Raw genomic sequence first — 23,011 nt, 5'->3', positions numbered from 1 at the left:
ACCCCATGGTGGCGATGGGGCTATGATATGGGCAGGCATAAGTTAAGGACAATAAACACAATTGCATTTTATTGATGGCAATTTGAATGCACTGCGATACCGTGACGAGATCTTGAGGCCCATTGTCGTGCTGTTCATCCGCCGCCATCACCTCATATTTCAGCATGATAATGCACGGCCCCATGTCACAAGGATCTCTACACAATTCCTGGAAGTTGAAAATGTCCCAGTTCTTCCATGGCCTTCATACTCACCAGACATGTCACCCATTGAGCATGTTTGGGATGCTCTGGGCGTGTACGACAGCGTGTTCCAATTCCCGCCAATATCCATCAATTTCACACAACCATTGAAGAAGAGTGGGACAACAATCCACAGGCCACAATCAACAGCCTGATCAACACAATGTGAAGGAGTTGTGAAGTTCTGCATGATGCAAATGGTGGTCACAACAGATGACTGGTTTTCAGATCCATGCCCCTACCTTTTTTTAAGGCATCTGTGACCAACAGATGCATATCTGTATTCCCAGTCATGTGAAATCCATAGATTAAGGCCTAATTATTTTATTTCCTTATATGAATTGTAAAATCTTTGAAATTGTTGCATTTTACATTTATATTTTTGTTCAGTGTAAAAGAAGGAAATGATCCTAGACTGAACATATCTTCATTGCTAACTGGCTAACATGAACTAGGCTAGGGGTTAGGGTTAAGGTTAGAAGTTAGGTTAAAGGGTTAAGGTTAGGGGAAGGGTTAGAGTTGAAAAGTTGCTAATTAGCTAAAATTGTCTGTGATGAGATTTGAACACTCAACCTTTGGGTTACTAGACGTTTGCGTTACACGCCTAACAATCCACCCCGACCAACCACCCTCCTTTCATTGCCTTAATAACCTTCTTTCAAATGTAACATAATCATTCTAATATCAGTGTCCCGGGCCTACGTTTACTATTTTACGTCTAGTCTATGAGACCAGGCTGCTGAGGGAGAACAACTGGGTGGGAGTTCGTGTATGAATCAATTCACACATTTTAGACATCGGTGGAGGCATGGCCTTGAAATGAAAAGATGTAGATGTCTTGTGTGGGTTATTGCCAGCACAATAAAAAACGAAAAAACGACTACATCAACCTGAAAGCATGCTGGTTCATTGTTTACACCAACTTTAATAGGTGTGTATACGCTTTAAAAAGTGATAACTCTTGTCTGAGCTTCATTAAAGTGGAGCTGTTGTTTACAGCATCTGTAGAAATCGCTGAATTTGAGGCGTGGCTAGCCTACTTTGTGTAATGACATTTCTTTCGTTACTTGAAAAACCATGTGACGTAGAGAATCTACACAATACTACTGTTCACAACCGCCGCGCAACAGATGCTTGGTTTGAAGGGACCGGGCGCACAAGTAAAGGACTAGCAAATAATGCACTGTTTCAAGAGGGGTAAGCAACAAAGCTATTTAAGAAATTATTTGCAGATATAAGTTATGTTTTGAATGTATATTTGATAACATGTGGCTTGGTTAGAGTGATTGTAGTAGCATACTATCGCATTTTTGTTAGATTCATGATAACCGATACGAAGTCGCAAATAATTCACATTTCAAACAATTGTAATTACAGGGTTTGCTTTGGAGAAAAGTAAAGTATCCTATGTTCTTTTTCCTTTTTACAGATGGCTGTTTACGCAAACCATACTTTTGGAATGTTCTTGGATTATTGCAAAAATACTTTATTTCTCTTTTGGACCCACTAGAACAGTGTCCCTCATGACACTTATTTTCGAAGACCGACCTAATGTTCTGAAATATTTGCGGAGATGAATTCGTACTACATAGTATTTGAGATATTAATAGCAATTTTGTCCATATCTGGCAATGTATTGGTTTGCTGGTCTGTCGCCATCAACACCACTCTGAAAACAGCAACTAACTACTTTTTGGTGTCTTTGGCTGTGGCAGATATTTTGGTGGGTTGCCTTGCCATCCCCTTTGCCATAACCATAAGCATCGGTATCCTTTTGGACTTCTATGGGTGTCTTTTTCTTGCCTGTTTTGTTTTGGTACTGACTCAAAGCTCAATTTTCAGCCTCCTTGCAGTTGCAATTGATAGATATTTGGCCATCACTATACCCCTCAGGTGAGTACCTTTTTATTTGGGATTTTCATTGCTAGACAGACATTGAGCGTCTGTGTTTTGTGATTTAAAATTAATAGCGTATACTTACAAGTAATTAAGGAAAAGCCCAGACAAATAGACATGTTTTTCAAGACAGGTCAACTAGGAATACTTTACTGACGGGGAAAATGTGTTGCAGTAGCCTATCATGTACACGATTAAAATGGCGTTAAAAAAGAACAAGAATAATACAGTAGACAACAAATTCACAAAAACCTTTGTGTTTTGGGATATATATTTATCTTATGGGATATATATGAATCTTAAAGTGGTGGAAAAAGTACCCAATTGTCATACTTGAGTAAAAGTAAACATCATTTAATAGAAAATGACTCAAGTAAAAGTCACCCAGTAAAATACTACTTGAGTAAAAGTCTAAAAGTATTTGGTTTGAAATATACATAAGTAGTAAAAGTATAAATCATTTAAAATAGCTTATAAGGATAGCCTGGGGCACACTACAACACACAAATTAAGCATTTGTGTTTAGTGAGTCCGCCAGATCAGAGGCAGTAGGGAGGACCAGGGATGTATTCTTGTGTGTCAATTGCACCATTTTCCTGTCATGCAAAGCATTCAAAATGTAACAAGTACTTTTAAGTGTCATTGAAAATGTATGGAGTAAAAAGTACATTATTTTATTTAGGAATGTGGTGAAGTAAAAAAAGTACAGATACACAAAAAAATACTTAATCAGTACTTTAAAGTATTTTTACTTAAGTACTTTACACCACTGATATCTTGTGCATTTTATTGAGAATTTGTTGTCTACTGTATTTTTCTTGTACACATAACATATCTTAAAAAAGAACAAAACATTAGGAACACCTGCTCTTTCCATGAGATAGCTTTCACCTAGATTTGATGATCCCTTATTGATGTCACCTGTTAAATCCACTTCAATCAGTGTAGATGAAGGGGAGGAGACAGGTTAAAGAAGGATTTTTAAGCCTTGAGATAATTGAGCCATGGATTGTGTATGTGTAACATTCAGAGGGTCAATGTGCAAGACACAATATTTAAGTGCCTTTGAACTGGGTGTGGTAGTAGGTGCCAGGCGCAGCTGGAAACAGCTGATTTAAAAACATTTTTTTTAATGGAATATCTACATAGGCTTACAGCCCATTATCAGCAACCGTCACTCCTGTGTTCCAATGGCACATTGTGTTAGCTAATCAAGTTTATCATTTTAAAAGGCTAATTGATCATTAGAAAACCCTTTTGCAATTATGTTAGCTCAGCTGAAAACTGTTGTGCTGATTTAAAGAAGCAATAAAACTGGCCTTTAGACTAGTTGAGTTTCTGGAGCATCAGCATTTGTTCGATTACAGGCTCAAAATGTCCAGAAACAAAGACTTTCTTCTGAAACTTGTCAGTCTATTCTTGTTCTGAGAAATGAAGGCTACTCCATGCAAGAAATTGCCAAGAAACTGAAGATCTTGTACAACGCTGTGTACTACTCCCTTCACAGAACAGCGCGAACTGTCTCTAAGCAGAATAGAAAGAGGAGTGGGAGGCCCCGGTGAACAACTGAGCAAGAGGACAAGTACATTAGAGTGTCTAGTTTGAGAAACAGACACCTCACAAGTCCTCAACTGGCAGCTTCATTAAATAGTACCCGCAAAACACCAGTCTCAACGTCAACAGTGAAGAGGTGACTCCGGGATGCTGGCTTTCTAGGCAGTTGCAAAGAAAAAGCCATATCTCAGACTGGCCAATAAAAAGAAAAGATTAAGATGGGCAAAAGAACACAGACACTGGACAGAGGAACTCTGCCTAGAAGGCCAGCATCCCGGAGTCGCCTCTTCACTGTTGACGTTGAGACTGGTGTTTTGCGGGTACTATTTAATGAATCTCTCAGTTGAGGACTTGTGAGGCGTCTGTTTCTCAAACTAGACACTCTAATGTACTTGTCCTCTTACTCAGTTGTGCACCAGGGGCCTCCCACTCCTTTCTATTCTGGTTAGCGCCAGTTTGCGCTGTTCTGTGTACTTTTAGCAAATGGCCAGAATAAAAAGACACATATGCAATGCTGCTAAACCAGCCTTGATTAAGGGGAGGGTGGACAATGATTGGTTTTAATCAAATTAAACGAATTGGGGGGGAAACCAATCACTTTGTTTTGTTTCAAAATACGAGATAAACCAGCACAAAAGGCACATCTTCCTTCCATGGGCACTGTGCGTCATGGCTGGATAGGCTGCGCTTCAGCTCTCAAAATCCATGCCATCATCAACTGTGTTATACAAAAAGGTCTTAACGGTATCTTAACTTCCCATTAGCGCCGCATAAAATTGTCACATTTGCTCTTGTTTTTAAGGAAACGCCTCAAATATTGCCACACCTCTGCGCAAGTGAGCTGATGTAAGACAGGTAAACTGCCAAACCTGGCGTTAGGGCTGGAAAATGCCAGTGCGGCAGTTTTTACATGACAAAATTGCAAACTATCCTCCTTGGCGCCGGCCGAAAATGGAGCCCAGAATGCACCTCCTTGCTCTACCCTGAGAATTCCAAAGACAAGTCAACTTCAAAAACCTGCAGTCGAAGTAGCTTGAGACTAGTCATTTACGCATACAGGCTACAACACACAGCTGAACCAAAGCATTCTTGAGGTCTCACTCATGACTGTAAATCTTGATTGTGTAGATAACATAGGTTTCATAGGGTTATGGTTTGGGGGGCACTGGCCTCTGGCTTGTTTTTCAAAGGACATGGGTGTCTGAAGAGATTGGAGAAGCAGCAGTAGATCATTGGAAAAGCAGCTTTAGAGTAGATACATTTTGCAAGGTAGATCATTTTCCCATGGTATATTGATGTAGATTGTGAGGCACCACCCCTGGTACACTTTAAAAGGCGCTATAATAGATCATCACACCTCTCTCCCTCAGACTCTGAGACAATGGGCCCACTTGATCGATACCTAGACTGCTGGCCTTTGTGTCATCTTTGATATAGAGCTGGAGATGGCAGAGGAGCACAGTGGTGGTAGCAGAGCTGTTTTTTTTACATTTTTTATTGCAGTATAAAAGGTTACACCGCCTTTCAGTAGACATTGCGGTCTGAAATTATTGACACCCTTGATTAAGATGAGCAAAAATTACTGTATAAAATAAATAATTCAATTACTAAGCTATATTGTATGCTAAAAACATTTTGAAATTATATTATTTTATACTAATACAATTGCACAGAAGTATTTTGTTTAACAAGAAATATTTTTTTCTCAAAAAGTAGGGGTAAAAATGATTGACATCCCTGTTTTCATTACCTTTCAATACCTCACCTTGCAAAGATAACAGCACTGAGCCTTTTTCTAAAATGTTTTATGAGTTGGAGAACACATTGGGAGGGATCTTAGACAATTCCTCCATACAGAATTCTTCCAGATTCTTGAAATCCTTCGTCTGTGCTTATGAACTACATTCTTCAGTTCAAACCACAGGTTTTCAATGGGTTTCAAGTCCAGAGACTGAGATGGCCATTGCAAAATGTTGATTTTTGTGGCTAAACCATTTCTTTGTGGATTTGATGTGTGCTTGGGGTTATTGTCTTGCTGGAAGATCCACTTACAGACAAGTCTCAGCATGGCCTAAGAGCTTTATTTTCATGTCACCCAACAAATGTAAACTCCTGGAGTTTGCTAAAAAGCATTGGCACTTGGATTGGAACTGGTGCTTTGGTCAGATGACATGAAAATAGTGCTCTTTGGCCACGCACACCAGTAGTGGGTTTGGCATCAAAATGAGAATGAATGAGCAGAAAATAATCCCATACCTACTGCAAAATATGGTGGTGGATCTTTGATGTTACGGGCTATTTTTCTTCCACTGGTCCTGGGGTTCTTGTTGAGGTCAAACGGAATCATGAACTTTACCCAGTACAAGGATATTTTAGCCAAAAACCTGGTTGCCTCTGCCAGGATTCAGGAGGCTGAAACTCAGCCGCAAGGGGATCTTCCAGCAAGACAATAATCACAAGCGCGCACACATTCACAAATAAATAGTTAATTGGCCACAAAAATCAACATTTGCAATGGCCATCTCAGTTTCCGGACTTGAAACCCATTGAAAACCTGTGGTTTGAATTGATAGACAAAGCATATCAAGGATCTGGAAGGATTCTGCATGGAGGAATGGTCTAAGTTCCCTCCCAAACATTTTTGGGGAAAGCTCAGTGCTTGTTATCCTCGCAAATTGAGGTATTGAAAGGTATTGAAAACAAGGGTGTCAATAATTTGGACTCCTACCTTTTTTGAGAATTGTTTTTAACAATCTCTTTCTCTGAGCAATTGTATTAGTATAAAATAATGTAATTTCCCATTTGTTTTGCATACAATATAGCTCAGTATTTGAATTATTTATTTTAGACATTCATTTTTGATCATCTTTAACAAGGGTGGCAATAATTTCTGACCCCACTGTAACTAAGGCCAGGAGTTTTTCCTGCTCACAGGACTTCTTATCACATTATGTAAGAAGCCCTCTTACTTGCTACCACATCAGATTTCAGTGCTGGTGTGTGTGTGTGTGTGTGTGTGTGTGTGTGTGTGTGTGAAATGACAAGGCAAACGGTTGCTTTTCCATTTACAGTGGTTTTCCAAGAATTAACTTAATCAGGAAAGCAACAGCATTCTTTACCATCCCCTTCCCAATATGTTCTTCCCAGGATGGGTGAGAAATCAGATGGACTATTCTTCAGGGGGATGTTATTAAAAGAATATATCACATACATAAATGTTGCTGCTCAATCCATTTACATTTTAGTCATTTAGTATTTTAGTCATTTATCCAGAGCGACTTACAGTAGTGAATGCATACATTTCTTACTTTTTTTTGTTTGTACAATAGACGGGTTAGTTGTTTAGCAACAAAACTGATGCATGCAAAACAGACGGGGTTGGCTTAGATTGTTGATAATATGTCAACTATATTTTCGTCTCCGATGTCTATTGAATGAGCACTTGTCTCTCAAATACACCGTTACATTTGTTGGTTAGCTAGCTAGCGAATGTTAGCCATATTAGCATAGACGTAACATCAGTCAAAACAAGACCTGGTATCAATAAAAATATCAAACGAGCCACTTACGATTCACTACATACCATAACACACAACCTTCTGCCCCTTTGAAGCGCCCATCGTTTTCGTGACGTTGTCAGCTAACCCATCTATGCCAGCAAATGCATTATAGTCAACAAGAACATTCCTTTCAGAAAGCAAGCCAGATTGAAACATGATTTTCTATTTTACGGTTTGCCCCTTTAACCAAGACCCAGACCCACATCACACACACGTGGCGTGGTAATGAGAAGAGTGTGCAGTCAGCTCAATTTACTGTTCTCTAGACATTTCTTTAGTGTTTGTGTGTGTTCGGTCGGCAGGGACTTAGTCTTGTGGGACTGTAGTTCCCTTAGATCAGACTGTTTTCACAGCTGACTCTGGTGGATGTGAAAGGGCAGACGAGATACTTCAAACCCTGCGAGATGGCGCTCTGTTCGGCACCCACTGACTACACACATGCGCACATACTCAAACATTTTAGGGCCTTTATTTTCTTTTCATGTTTCTCAAGCTATTTCTGTATTTGTCACACACACCAGTCTAGAGGAAAAGATCCAATGGCATAACCTCTGGCTACTATGTTCCCAGCTAACAAACCTGCCAGGCCTCTTCACCTAGCTGTCTCTCTTCAGTTCTGTTCTCAGGCCCCACGTCTTTCTCTATGCTTCGAAAGAACCAGTGTTGCGTCCTTGAAAAGCTGGGTTCCTCTATGCTGCTACTGAGACTAAAATGTTTTCAGAGGCTTTTTTTTTTTTTTTTTAAAGGATGGCATTGCAACTAAGTGTGTGGACTTACATCATAATGACTTGCCACTATTGAGCCCCAAACACTGTGAGGCTGTTTCAATAAAGTTTGTCATTTGGCTTTTCCAGTTGTTTAATGGCATGAGAGGAAGTAGATGTGGCAACAGGTTTTCCTTACTACACACACAACAGATGTGATGTAAATACAGCAACAATGAGCGTGAATAAGATAAAGATGGTGAGGAGTGGTTTACTATCACACTTCTGCAACACTACTGAAGGAAATTCAAATTCATTTTGTTTGTACAAAACCCAAAAGTGTAGCCTCCCACACCAGCATTATTCAAAGTTTGCATCCAAGCAATACATTGACTCTATGGCTCTAGGTTGCATTAAAGGTTCGATGATAATTCCATTCCCCAGACCAGTTCCATTTCAAATAATCGTTCAGTCACTCAGTATGGGTACACCTTCGTTGGGCGTGGTCACAAGGAACTCATATCACACAATGTCTGTGGTAGACAGACAGAAGCAACAGCCAATAGGGGGGACCCTCACTCCTTTATAAGGCGCCGTCGCTCCCGCTTGCCTCACTTTTCGTTCTTCCTTAGAAGGTCGTTATATTCGTAATTACTCTCCTCAGCACCGACCTGGTCTAATGCTTTCCAGCTAAACTGTTCACAGGTGAACCCATGAGGATTCACTGCCGTGGAGCTAGTCCTGGCATTTGGTAACTAGCGTTCACCCCGTAGGTTAATAGCCTCATTGCTTAGCCATAGCCCTGGTATGGAAAAACCTGGCCTATGCGTGTGCTGCCGACGCATAGCTGTGTTGCTCGTAGTCCTGTCGGTAGCTAGCTAGCTTTCACCTCGTAGGTTAGCAGTCTAGCTATTGCAAGCACACTGGGAAGAGGTAGCCATAACTCTGTTGGAGTGAGCTACAAGCCTGGGGCTAAAAGTCTGGTTGTAGGTGGCACACAGTAACTGTAGAGCACCACGCGGTGCATTGCTCTACAGGCTAGATCATCTCCCACGACCGCAGTACCTATAGGCAAGACCGGCCAGCGAAGGTGCTATTAAGCTCTGTAAATGAAATCTAGAATCGGCTTCCTATTTCGCAACAAAGCATCCTTCACTCATGCTGCCAAACATACCCTCGTAAAACTGACTATCCTACAGATCTTTGACTTAGGCGATGTCATTTACAAAATAGCCTCCAACACTTTACTCAGCAAATTGTGTGCAGTCTATCACATTGCCTTCCGTTTTGTCACCAAAGCCCCATATACCTTGCCTTGCGAAAGTATTCGGCCCCCTTGAACTTTTCGACCTTTTGCCACATTTCAGGCTTCAAACATAAAGATATAAAACTGTAATTTTTTTGTGAAGAATCAACAACAAGTGGGACACAATCATGAAGTGGAACGAAATTTATTGGATATTTCAAACTTTTTTTAACAAATAAAAAACTGAAATTGGGCGTGCAAAATTATTCAGCCCCCTTAAGTTAATACTTTGTAGCGCCACCTTTTGCTGCGATTACAGCTGTAAGTCGCTTGGGGTATGTCTCTATCAGTTTTGCACATCGAGAGACTGACATTTTTGCCCATTCCTCCTTGCAAAACAGCTCGAGCTCAGTGAGGTTGGATGGAGAGCGTTTGTGAACAGCAGTTTTCAGTTCTTTCCACAGATTCTCGATTGGATTCAGGTCTGGACTTTGACTTGGCCATTCTAACACCTGGATATGTTTATTTGTGAACCATTCCATTGTAGATTTTGCTTTATGTTTTGGATCATTGTCTTGTTGGAAGACAAATCTCCGTCCCAGTCTCAGGTCTTTTGCAGACTCCATCAGGTTTTCTTCCAGAATGGTCCTGTATTTGGCTCCATCCATCTTCCCATCAATTTTAACCATCTTCCCAGGCCCTGCTGAAGAAAAGCAGGCCCAAACCATGATGCTGCCACCACCATGTTTGACAGTGGGGATGGTGTGTTCAGGGTGATGAGCTGTGTTGCTTTTACGCCAAACATAACGTTTTGCATTGTTGCCAAAAAGTTCGATTTTGGTTTCATCTGACCAGAGCACCTTCTTCCACATGTTTGGTGTGTCTCCCAGGTGGCTAGTGGCAAACTTTAAACAACACTTTTTATGGATATCTTTAAGAAATGGCTTTCTTCTTGCCACTCTTCCATAAAGGCCAGATTTGTGCAGTACACGACTGATTGTTGTCCTATGGACAGAGTCTCCCACCTCAGCTGTAGATCTCTGCAGTTCATCCAGAGTGATCATGGGCCTCTTGGCTGCATCTCTGATCAGTCTTCTCCTTGTATGAGCTGAAAGTTTAGAGGGACGGCCGGGTCTTCGTAGATTTGCAGTGGTCTGATACTCCTTCCATTTCAATATTATCGCTTGCACAGTGCTCCTTGGGATGTTTAAAGCTTGGGAAATCTTTTTGTATCCAAATCCGGCTTTAAACTTCTCCACAACAGTATCTCGGACCTGCCTGGTGTGTTCCTTGTTCTTCATGATGCTCTCTGCGCTTTAAACGGACCTCTGAGACTATCACAGAGCAGGTGCATTTATACGGAGACTTGATTACACACAAGTGGATTCTATTTATCATCATTAGTCATTTAGGTCAACATTGGATCATTCAGAGATCCTCACTGAACTTCTGGAGAGAGTTTGCTGCACTGAAAGTAAAGGGGCTGAATAATTTTGCACGCCCAATTTTTCAGTTTTTTTATTTGTTAAAAAAGTTTGAAATATCCAATAAATTTCGTTCCACTTCATAATTGTGTCCCACTTGTTGTTGATTCTTCACAAAAAATTACAGTTTTATATCTTTATGTTTGAAGCCTGAAATGTGGCAAAAGGTCAAAAAGTTCAAGGGGGCCGAATACTTTCGCAAGGCACTGTACTACCCACCACTGCGATCTGTTGGCTGGCCCTTGCTTCATATTCGTCGCAAAACCCACTGGCTCCAGTTCATCTATAAGTCTTTGCTAGGTAAAGCCCCGCCTTATCTCAGCTCACTAGTCACCATAGCAGCACCCACCCGTAGCACGCGCTCCAGCAGGTATATTTCACTGGTCACCCCTAAAGCCAATTCCTCGTTTGGCCGCCTTTCCTTCCAGTTCTCTGCTGCCAATGACTGGAACGAATTGCAAAATCACTGAAGCTGGAGACTCATATCTCCCTCACTAACTTTAAGCATCAGCTGTCAGAGCAGCTTACAGATCATTGCACCTGTAAATAGCCCATCCAACTACCTCATCCCCATATTGTTATTTTTTTGTTTGTTGCTTCTTTGCACCCCAGTATCTCTACTTGCACATTCATCTTTTGCACATCTATCACTTAATTGCTAAATTGTAATTGTAATTACTATTTATTGCCTTACCTCTCTAATCTTACCTCATTTGCACACACTGTATATAGATTATTTTCTATTGTGTTGACTGTACGTTTGTTTACTCCATGTGTAACTCTGTTGTTGTTTGTGTCGCACTGCTTTGCCTTATCTTGGCCAGGTCGCAGTTGTAAATGAGAACTTGTTCTCAACTGGCCTACCTGGTTAAATAAAGGTGAAATAAAAAAATACGTTAAATAAATTAGGGATGCTACCATGTAGGTAGAGAGAGATGGAGCTATATCTAGTCGTGTGTTCGCCAATGCTCATCTGTGTAGCTAGCTAGTCCTGGCATAGCAAGCTAGCGTTCGCCGGAGGTTTAGTAGTCTGGCTCACACTAGCACACTGCTAGCTGAAGAGAATGTGCGTTCTTCGTGAGCTAGCTTCGACTCTCATCTCTATCCTTTCTTCCTCCTCGGTGGGAATAAGCAGCACAAAATTGTAGTTAGGTGGGCTGTTGGGGCAGAGCTAGCTGTGTGCAGCTAACTGGCCAGAGACTGAGAAGTAAATGTTCCTTTCGGCAAAAGTTCTCAATCAGCTTGACGAGAAACCTAATTCCTAAGCTCTGTAACGAATCCTTACCTTTTGCCTGTGAACAGTTTAGCAAGAAAGCATTAGTCCAAATTCATGCTGAGGAGAATATTTAGGAGTATTACAACCTCATAAGGAAGAATGGAAAGTGAGGCGAGATGGAGCAACAGTGCTTTATAAAGGAGTGGGGGTCCCCCCTATTGGCTGTTGCTCCTGTCTGTCTACCACAGACGTTGTGTGATAGGAGATCCTTGTGACTACGCTCAACGAAGGCGTACCCATACTGAGTGACCTCACTCATATTAGCATAGATCCGGGGTTATGTGAGAGTATTGCTGTCAGGCCTACTCTCATCTATTTAAAAAAATATATATATATTATTTAACCTTTTATTTAACTAGGCAAGTCAGTTAAGAACAAATTCTTATTTATTCTTTATTTAACTTTTTTTATTTTATTTAACCTTTTATTTAACTAGGCAAGTCAGTTAAGAACAAATTCTTATTTACAATGACGGCCTACCCCGGCCAAACCCGGAGACGCTGGGCCAATTGTGTGCCGCCCTGTGGGACTCCCAATCATGGCTGGTTGTGATACAGCCTAGAGTGAGATGGGCTGTGCTCACAACATGTGGCACTTCATCGCCATGAATCCAAGCCTCTAACTCCTGTTATGAATCTGTACTAGTTTGGCCTGTAACGACAGATAATAGGCCTATCTCACGTAGAGATATCGCACATCTCTTGGGTGGATCTCTAATTAGTGCTGGTGCCATATGCCATGTGAGGGCAGGATATTTGTGTATTTTGCATGCAAATCTTAAGTGTAGGCAAAATTTGATGGGGTTGCCAGTGGAGCAAAGAGAAACACTTCTTCCCTTTGAGGTTATACTTTTTTTTTTAAAGCGGATGTGCTGTGAAGTGATTGTTGACACTGTACTAGTCTGGCAGAAGTTTGTGGGCTGCAATGTGCCCCAGGCGGAACCACATGAACAGTGGGGTTAGAAAAGAGAGGTGTGGGGAGAAAGGAACAGAAGAAAGGGAGACCGAGAGAGACGATGCCAGCATGCTGTCGTCATGCCAGAACTAATCCGCTCAGCCGACAATTCACTGGCCCTTGCAGAGGAATGCCACCAAACCCATCAGAGACAGAGAGAGGGGGACAGAGGGAGAGTGGGAGAAAGAGAGAGGGACAGAGAAAGTAGGGGAGAGAAGCAGAGAGACTGTGTGTGAGAGGGAGCACTAGAGAGAGCGTGTGAGAGCGACTGAGAGAGGGCTGTCTACCCCCCAGATAATAGTCCCTGCCTCGAACTCATACCTCTCTTAGCTGAAAGGTTATAGGACTAAGAGGAGGAGAGAGACAGAGAGATGGATGGTTAGAGAAGAAAGATGGAGAGATGCGTGCTGTGGACCCACCCACCTCCATCACTCGGGTCGCGTCATGTCATTGTTATGTACGTTCTCAAGCCTCTCTCCAATAGTGGTGGCCTAAAATCGTGATAAGCCCAATCATTCTGGACGAAGGCTAATGACTGTTTAGTCTAAATTACATTATAGTGGCAGGAAATACGATTACATTGCTAAAGTAGTCAATTGTTTAGTAGGAAACAACTTTTCCTTCATTATCATGTCGTCAAATGTACTTTAGACAGATGGCAATGTTGTCATTAGCTAGCAAAATTCATAAAAAATAGCGAGGAATGCTAATGTTAGCAGCTAAAATCCGGTGTCCTCCCCTCAATTTTAGCTAACTAGCTATTGTTATACTGCATCTAAAGGCAATCTGGTGACATCAAAAGGTTTTACTACTAATTATTTGCCTCCATTTGAATGGAATTGTATTTCCAAGCCACTGTAATTCACTTTTGATGAAATGTTAATCAGTGCTCATTGACGAAGCATTGAGTAGAATGCTCAGTTGGGCATCAGTCTAAAACAAATGTTCAAAACAATATTGTGACGAAACATGCAACCCATGAATAGCCTTAGGGCCCATCCCTCCAAGAACTTAAGCATGGCTGCGGACTGAGGGACATAAGAGGAGAGAGACAGAGATGGATGGATGGTAAGAAAAGAGAGGAAGTGTGATGTGTGGGTCCACCCTATAGCCTTAGGGCCCATCACTTCAGGTCCCTAAGCATGGCCATGGCTGTCTGTAGATTATTGATGTCACTGGGGCCACATCATCCTTCAGTGAGGGACAGAGGGATGGGAAATTGAGAAATAGGGACAGAGGTAGGACCCATGATTTAATAATTTACTGCTGCATCCCAAAACTCCCAGTCTGTTTTGAGGCTTTGACGTCTGAGGGGCTACAGGGTTATCAGTCAACTGAGCTGCTGCTACCTGTGAAACTAAACTTCCGTGAAATGGCACATGGCTGACAGTCATTTTACTGGCAAATTGACCACGTGAAAAAGCATCTGTTTCATGACGAGGAGGGAAAAAACTTTTCCAGCAGACAATGACCACTTCCTCTTCTTGAATAAAACCAAAAAGTTATTTTCCCCATTGTACTAAATTCTTAGTCTGTCTATTTTAATAGTAGTTGATATTTGTTGTACTATAGGAAATATCATGTGGAAATATAATTGACATGCTTATACAGTACATGCCATTATTACATGCTATAATCAAAGCAAGTGAAATCACATGAGCACTGACAATAAGTTCATGATTATCCTTTTAGCTGCTGTATATCTGCTGTATTGTCTCATGATTATCCTTTTATCTACTGTATATCTGCTGTATTGTCTCATGATTATCCTTTTAGCTGCTGTATATCTGCTGTATTGTCTCATGATTTAGCCTGAGAAATCTGTGGCTCAATGCAAAACAGTGGTTCTAAATATACCTAGCTGGAGGCAGTAGCCGTTTCCATTTGACAGTCATTCAGTCATACCACACAGGTTACACACGTGTGAAACAGGACAAATATAAGCACCCCTTATTTGTCTATGTGTTCAACACTGTATAGATGTACTGTTGTTCTATTTGTATCTCATCCTTCTTCATATGCTAGCTATTAAGGCTAACCTCAGTGTGACTGGGCTAGGTCCTGCAGACATCATGCTTAGAGAGGAGATGAGTTGGACTCTGGGATTTTTCCTATCACATCCCTGTCTCTTAAGTTAATGTGCAAATGTGCTCAGTGAAATGCAACATCTTACTTGCTCAAATTGCCAAATTCTTATTCTCTCTGCAATATTCAGTTCACTGCAGCAGAGACAGCTTGTTTGCTCTGAGAGTGTCACAAACAAATTATCCAGACCCTTACATTGATTCAACCATGGATTACATAACATTCCAATATCCATACTAGCATACCACTTTGAATGCATGCCCAATACAACACATTGCTTCATAAGTTGTATGCTATAGATACTGGAACAGAGCACATGACAAGGCAAAGAGAGGCTACATGTACAGCAGGATACCTGGTGTCTGTGTAAAGCAGACAGGATGTAGATAGTCTACACTGTGAGACACATACAGCAGTGTGATGCTGATATCAATATGTTTTCCATATGTCTTCCAACACATGGAGCCCAATGGCATTCTCACCCAGACCTCGATCGATAGAAGTCTGCTGGAATGACATCTCGTTATCTGTTGGTATCCTGCTTTAGGAAATATCATGGAAATGATAGATTATTCCTGTCACAGGCCCTACCTAATATAATGTTCAGTTGGAAGAACTTTTAGGACCGCATGTTTTTGTTCTCTATTGTCTTTCTGTTACTCCTTATGTTATTTTATTCATGAATGAATGTGCAGCATTAGTGCCAGAATGCTTGATAGAAGGCCACTGTGGCCTTTAAGGGCACTCGGTCACAACTATTAGGGAACAGAAAATAAGACCCATGTATAACCCCCACAGATGTTAACACTGTCTTTTTGGTCTCTGCATGTCCCCATATCCAGGTACAAGGAGCTGGTGACAGGCACGAGGGCCAGAAGAATCATTGCTATTTTATGGATCCTGTCCTTTGTCATCGGCCTCATCCCGTTCCTGGGTTGGAACCTGAAGGTTACTTCCTGCCGTCAGAATGTCTCCAGCAGCCTGACAAATGGCAGCTCTGTGGGGGAAACCAGTACCACTATCGCCCCTCTGGTGGACGATCTGAGCAGCATCAAGCTCGCCTGCCAGTTTGAGACTGTGGTGGACATGCACTACATGGTCTACTTCAACTTCTTTGGCTGCGTCCTGCCTCCTCTGCTTATCATGCTGGGCATCTATGTGAAGATCTTCACTGTGGCCCGCAAGCAGATGCACCAAATTGAGCTCAAGTGCTCGGTGAGCAGCAATAGGGGCAGCCACCATCACGGGCTGCTTCAGCGTGAGATCCGTGCCGCCAAGTCTCTGTCCATCATCGTGGGGCTGTTCGCCCTATGCTGGCTGCCCGTGCACATCCTCAACTGCCTGACTCTGTTCTACAAGGACCTGTACAAGCCGGCCCCAGTCATGTACATAGCCATCATGCTGTCGCACGCCAACTCCGCTGTCAATCCCATTATCTACGCCTACCGCATCCAGGACTTCAGGAACACCTTCCGCAAGATCCTGACGCGTCAAGTCCTGTGTCAGAGGGAGGAGCTCTACCTCCACTCCTCCAATGGAAGCAGGCGGAACAGAGACCAGATCCACATGACCATTGACCCATTACTCTGAGGGGTGGAGTTGCAGGGGGCATGAGGCTACTAGTCCTGCCTACATGTCCTGCCGACCATTGACCCTTTACTTCATAGGTGGGGCCACAGGCCAGCCGTGTAGCTCAAAACACTACCTGTGTTCATGTTTTTGTTGTATTTTATTTTTGAATGCCATTTTAAGTGAGATTAGAAATGTTTACAGAACAAAGCGTGGGGGTATAATGATATACAGTGCCTTGCAAAAGTATTCATCCCCCTTGGTGTTTTTCCTGTTTTGTTGCATTACAACCTGTAATTGAAATAGATTTTTATTTGGATTTCATGTAATGGACATACACAAATTAGTCCAAAAAATAACTTGTTTCAAAAAATTATAACCCCCCCCCCCCCCCCCCCGGAAATGTCGTGCGTGCATATGTATTCACCCCCTTTGCTATGAAGCCCCTAAATAAGATCTGGTGTAATCAATTACTGTCAGAAGTCACATAATTACATTGCACACAGGTGGACTTTATTTAACTAAGTGCCACATGATCTCTCACATGATCTCAGTATATATACACCTGTTTTGAAAGGCCCCATTGTCTGCAATACCACTAAGCAAGGGGCACCACCAAGCAAGCGCCACCATGAAGACCAAGGAGCTCTCCAAACAGGTCAGGGACAAAGTTGTGGAGAAGTACAGATCAGGGTTGGGTTATAAAAAAATATCAGAAACTTTGAACATCCCACGGAGCACCATTAAATCCATTATTAAAAAATGGAAAGAATATGGCACCACAACAAACCTGCCAAGAGAGGGCCACCCACCAAAACTCATGGACCAGGCAAGGAGGGTATTAATCAGAGAGGCAACAAAGAGAGAACCTTGAAGGAGCTGCGAAGCTCCACAGCGGAGATTGGAGTATCTGTCCATAGGACCACTTTAAGCTGTACACTCCACAGAGCTGGGCTTTACGGAAGAGTGGCCAGAAAAAAGCCATTGCTTAAAGAAAAAAATAAGCCAACACGTTTGGTGTTCACGAAAAGGCATGTGGGAGACTCTAAACATATGGAAGAAGGTACTCTGGTCAGATGAGACAAAAATGTAGCTTTTTGGCCATCAAGGAAAACGCTATGTCTGGCGCAAACCCAACACCTCTCATCACCCCGAGAACCCTATCCCCACAGTGAAGCATGGTGGTGGCAGCATCATGCTGTGGGGATGTTTTTCATCGACAGGGACTGGGAAACTGGTCAGAATTGAAGGAATGATGGATGGCGCTAAATACAGGGAAATTCTTGAGGGAAACCTGTTTCAGTCTTCCAGAGATTTGAGACTGGGACGGAGGTTCACCTTCCAGCAGGACAATGACCCTAAGCATATTGCTAAAGCAACACTTGAGTGGTTTAAGGGGACACATTTAGATGTCTTGGAATGGCCTAGTCAAAGCCCAGACCTCAATCCAATTGAGAAACTGTGGTATGACTTAAAGATTGCTGTACACCAGCGGAACCCATCCAACTTGAACTAGCTGGAGCAGTTTTGCCTTGAAGAATGGGCAAAAATCTCAGTGGCTAGATATGCCAAGCTTAAAGAGACATACCCCAAGAGACTTGCAGCTGTAATTGCTACAAAAGGTGGCTCTACAAAGTATTGACTTTGGGGGGGTGAACAGTTATGCACGCTCAAGTTTTCAGTTTTGTCTTATTTCTTGTTTGTTTCACAAAACATATTTTGCATCTTCAAAGTGGTAGGCATGTTGTGTAAATCAAATGATACAACCCCCCCCCCAAAATCCATTTTAATTCCAGGTTGTAAGGCAACAAAATAGGAAAAATGCCATGGGGGGTGAATACTTTAGCAAGCCACTGTATGAAGCTGAATAGATTAATCTGTCAAATATGCCTTGAATGTGGAGCGTTATTTATGAGTTAAGAGTATCAGGCCAGGTGAGGAAAAGCTAGCATGGTCCCAGATCTGTTTGTGCCGTCTTACTAACTCCTATGGTCGTTGTCATGGCCATAGGAGTTAGCAAGACCACACAAACACCTGGGACTAGGCTAGTGAAAATCTGGGTCTTATTTACTTTAAAGTTGGAATCTGTACTTGGTAATACTGCCAAGTCCGTTTGCAATATTACAATAACAAAGAAGTTACTTCAAACAACGAATACACCCCCCCCCCCCCCGACATCATTGCATGCACGATAGAACAACAGAGTATGTATGCCTACTACAATTGTTTTTACTATGATGCTGGATGCTCCTCTCCTCCGTTTCATCAACAAAACAATGACACATGCTCTGGGGCCAACAGTGGCACTGTTATACCTAATGCGGATTCCAGCTTTAACTGTTGAAGGATCAAGTGTTCAATGTTTACGGTTTGGTATTTGATTAGTCATGTAGCTAAAATTTGAGAAACCTGGCTAAGGTGTGTATTGTATTGTTCGTCATGGGCTATATCGGACTTCTTCAGTACTGGTGTTGCATAAAAACATACATAGGAAACTCTGCCCAGTGGAACCATTTTCGACTAAACAGCAACATCTCAAGTGAGAAGACACACACAACACAGCTCGGATGGGAAAGTATTTTTACACATAATATAAACTTGTGGAGTGTTATTGTGCTCTGCTTGAATTTTGCAAATGTCATGGCTTCTTTAGTTTCATGGAGAAAGCTCAGGAATATACAGTATGTGGTGGGCAGACTGAGTAATGTGAAAAAAAATACATCTAAAATTCATAACAGGATATTTAGAGGTTCGCAAGAAAATCATGTCAACCTTTACTTACAAATACATGCCTCATTATTTGAAATTCTTGATTACTTAGTTATGTAATCTCCCTTTAAAATGATCGATTTACATTATTATTCCCAACAAAATGCTGACATTTTTGGGGGGTCTTGTTCAACAGCCTAAAACAAATCTGTGTTACTTATTGTTGTACAGTTGAAGTCGGAAGTTTACATACAACTTAGCCAAATACATTTTAACTCAGTTTTTCACAATTCCTGACATTTAATTCTAGTAAAAATAACCTGTCTTAGGTCAGTTAGGATCACCACTTTATTTTAAGAATGTGAAATGTCAGAATGATTTATTTCTGCTTTTATTTCTTTCATCACATTCCCAGTGGGTCAGAAATGTACATAAACAATTTAAAGGCAATGCTACCAAATTTGAGTGTAACTTGGGTCAAATGTCTCAGGTAGCCTTCCACAAGCTTCACAATAAATTGGGTGAATTTTGGCCCATTTACCTGGTGTAACTGAGTCAGGTTTGTAGGCCTCCTTGCTCACACACCCTTTTTCAGTTCTGCCCACAAATTTTCTATAGAATTGAGGTCAGGGCTTTGTGATGGCCAGTCCAATACCTTGACTTTGTTGTCCTTAAGCCATTTTGCCACAACTTTGGAAGTATGCTTGGGGTCGTTGTCCATTTGGAAGACCCATTTGCGACCAAGCTTTAACGTCCTGACTGATGTCTTAAGATGTTGCTTCAATATATCCACATCATTTTCCTGCCTCATGATACCATCTATTTTGTGAAGTGCACCAGTCCCTCCTGCAGCAAAGCACCCCCATAATATGATGCTGCCACCCCCGTAGTCGGGCTTTTTATGGCAGTTTTTGGAGCAGTGGCTTCTTCCTTGCTGAGCAACCTTTCAGGTTATGTCGATATTGGACTCGTTTTACTGTGGATATAGATACTTTTGTACCTGTTTCCTCCAGCATCTTCACAAGGTCCTTTTCTGTTGTTCTGGGATTGATTCGCACTTTTCACACCAAGTACGTTAATCTCTAGGAGACACAACGCGTGTCCTTCCTGACCGGTATGACGGCTGCGTGGTCCCATGCTGTTTATACTTGCGTACTATTGTTTGTACAGATGAATGTGGTACATTCAGGCATTTGGAAATTGCTCCCAAGGATGAACCAGACTTGTGGAGGTCCCCCCCAAAAAATCTGAGGTCTTGTTGATTTCTTTTGATTTTCCCATGTCAAGCAAAGAGGCACTGAGTTTGAAGGTAGGCCATGAAATACACCCACAAGTACACCTCCAATTGACTCAAATCATGTCAACTAGCCTATCAGAAGCTTCTAAAGCCATGACATAATTTTCTGGAATTTTCCAAGCTGTTTAAAAGGCACAGTCAACGTAGTGCATGTAAACTTCTTACCCACTGGTATTGTGATACAGTGAATTATAAGTGAAATAATCTGTCTGTAAACAATTGTTGGGAAAATTACTTGTGTCATGTACAAAGTAAATGTCCTAACCGACTTGCCAAAACTAGAGTTTGTTAACAAGAAATTTGTGGAGTGGTTGAAAAACGAGTTTTAATGACTCCAACATACGTGTATGTAAACTTCCGACTTCAACTGCATATTACACATCTGAATGTCACCCTCTTCCCTTGGCATCCCTAGAAGGCCCATAATACAACCCTCACATGGACACAGCTGTGATCGTTTGCCCACCTGGCAAATTCCATTCCACCACAGGCCACCATTGTCGTAGTGTCAATTCTGACTAACTGTGTCTCTGTAATAAAAAAGAGAGAGAACATGGCATCTCCACAAGGACACTGGGATTTAAGTGTCCTGGAACAAACCAGGCGGCTTTTAATACTCAATATTGTCAAGCTGTAGGATCAACCACTTCCACGGCGTACGGTCTGTCCTAGTCCTAGCATAGCAGCTAAGAGCCACGTGGCTCCATCCCCCTCACTCAGTAAGAACTCCTAAATACACCACTTCACTACACCAAGCCAAATCAGTCAATGCAATGCTGAGGAGGTCCCTCTTTGTTAAACGAAACAAGTTTCCAGGGTTGGGGTTGCTCTTTAATTCCAATTCAGTTCTTGAATTTGAATTGGCCACACCTGACAGGAAGCAGCATTTGAATTTAATTTGCATTAAAGAAAGTAGAATTCAATTCTATGAAAATGGTATTTATTTTGAATTGCTTTGAATTATATTCTGCTTCCTTCAATTAAAATCCTGGTTATTTTGGGGTGTGGCCTATTCAAATTAAATTCATTAATGTTGAATTGACACAAACCCTGCAGGGAACGCTAGGCCTGACGAGATTGTAGGGTTGAGAAGTCTGTGTTCTGTGAAAGACAAAAATATGCTTCATTGGTGTAATTGTATTTTTGTACCAGTGAGTCTGACAGTGTTGTTAAATAGACGGTGCATCGTTCTCGGTTTGAAGATGTCTCTCCCTGCACTTGACCACCAATTGATGCGCTTGCCTTTGTTGTGTTGGTTGGCATTGTGGACAATGGCCTCTTTTCTAAGAAGCTGTGACAGTCTATTTTCCTTTCAACTGGCTGAAATTAGATGTGGTTTTCTATCGAAAACAGGAAACCAGACCTCCACAAAATAAATCCAGTTTAACGAGACCCAGTTTGGATGTGACGGCACACAATCTGTGCTAAAATGAAGGTGGTTTTCCTCTGCTATTAGAAGGGCCTCATTGGTGTGATATTAAACTGTGTTGTGTACTGTTTTTGTGTTCACAAAGTTAGATTGAACGGGATCTTAAGCACCTACAAATTTGTACAAACATATTGTACGAATTGGAATTCGTACAATATCATATTAACGGCAGGAGAGGAAAACAAATTGCAGGATGTGAAAATGTCATTGTGAAAATTTTGGGGGACCTGTTTTCGATAGTGAGCACTACTTTCAAAACTACTTTCTGAAATTATACAAACCTCTGTAGTATCACTTTAACTTCTAAAAGGAATATAAGACAAGTGTTGTCTTAGCACAGGGGTCTAACAAATACAGTATTTCCATTGTGTTTAATTTCTTCACCATACACATCAACCTTCACCTCTACAACTTCAAGGGCTAAACTATAGGAGTGTGCCAAACTTCAAGTACATTCCATTGGAGACTGCACTGGTATTACTAATATTTGTTCATTCAAATGTGACCTTAGCATCAAGATAAGGGCTCAATTCCATTACAATTCAGTAAACTAAAATTCCAATTTCCCTAAATGCTTCTTACTGAGAAAAATGTGGAATTGGCGTTTGTTTACTTCCGGAGTTGATTGAATTGAAATGGAATTGCCCCAACCCTGCAAGATACTGTGGGTTGTAAAGCCTTCAACAAGCCTGACTTGTGAATGAAGCCTTCCAACGATTTAAGAAGAAAACCATACAAGAACAAGCTGATGTAGTTGTCCAACCTGTGTGTTTGCAAATGTGTTACAGTATTGATGTCACTAACCAGTAGCCTAAACAGTCAACTGTGGTTCAAATCAAAGTGTATTGGTTGTGTACAGATTTGCAGGTGTTATATTAGGTGCAGCGAAATGCTTATGATACTAGCTCCAACAGTGCAGTAGAATGTCTGAACGTCAATGATGTTCAATTATTATTTCACTCAACTGACAACTAAACCAATATTGCTATTTAACATGAGAAAAATC

The 23,011-nt window shown here is 41.5% G+C and overlaps 1 protein-coding gene across 1 annotated transcript; it reads left to right on the top strand.

Annotated features, from left to right (window-relative positions):
• The first annotated feature begins 1,043 nt into the window (after positions 1–1,043).
• Positions 1,044–21,960, top strand: LOC106567979 (adenosine receptor A2b). The gene is made up of 3 exons (XM_014137918.3): positions 1,044–1,439; positions 1,672–2,135; positions 15,844–21,960. The coding sequence occupies exons 2-3, from the start codon at positions 1,816–1,818 to the stop codon at positions 16,589–16,591; spliced, it is 1,068 nt and encodes a 355-aa protein (XP_013993393.1). The 5' UTR covers positions 1,044–1,439; positions 1,672–1,815; the 3' UTR covers positions 16,592–21,960.
• The last annotated feature ends 1,051 nt before the right edge of the window (positions 21,961–23,011 follow it).

This window comes from Salmo salar, chromosome 13, assembly GCF_965601325.2.
Source record: "Salmo salar chromosome 13, fSalSal1, whole genome shotgun sequence".
NCBI lineage: Eukaryota > Metazoa > Chordata > Actinopteri > Salmoniformes > Salmonidae > Salmo > Salmo salar.
Note: the sequence above shows the minus strand (reverse complement) of the source record. Positions and strands in the feature narration are given on the sequence as shown.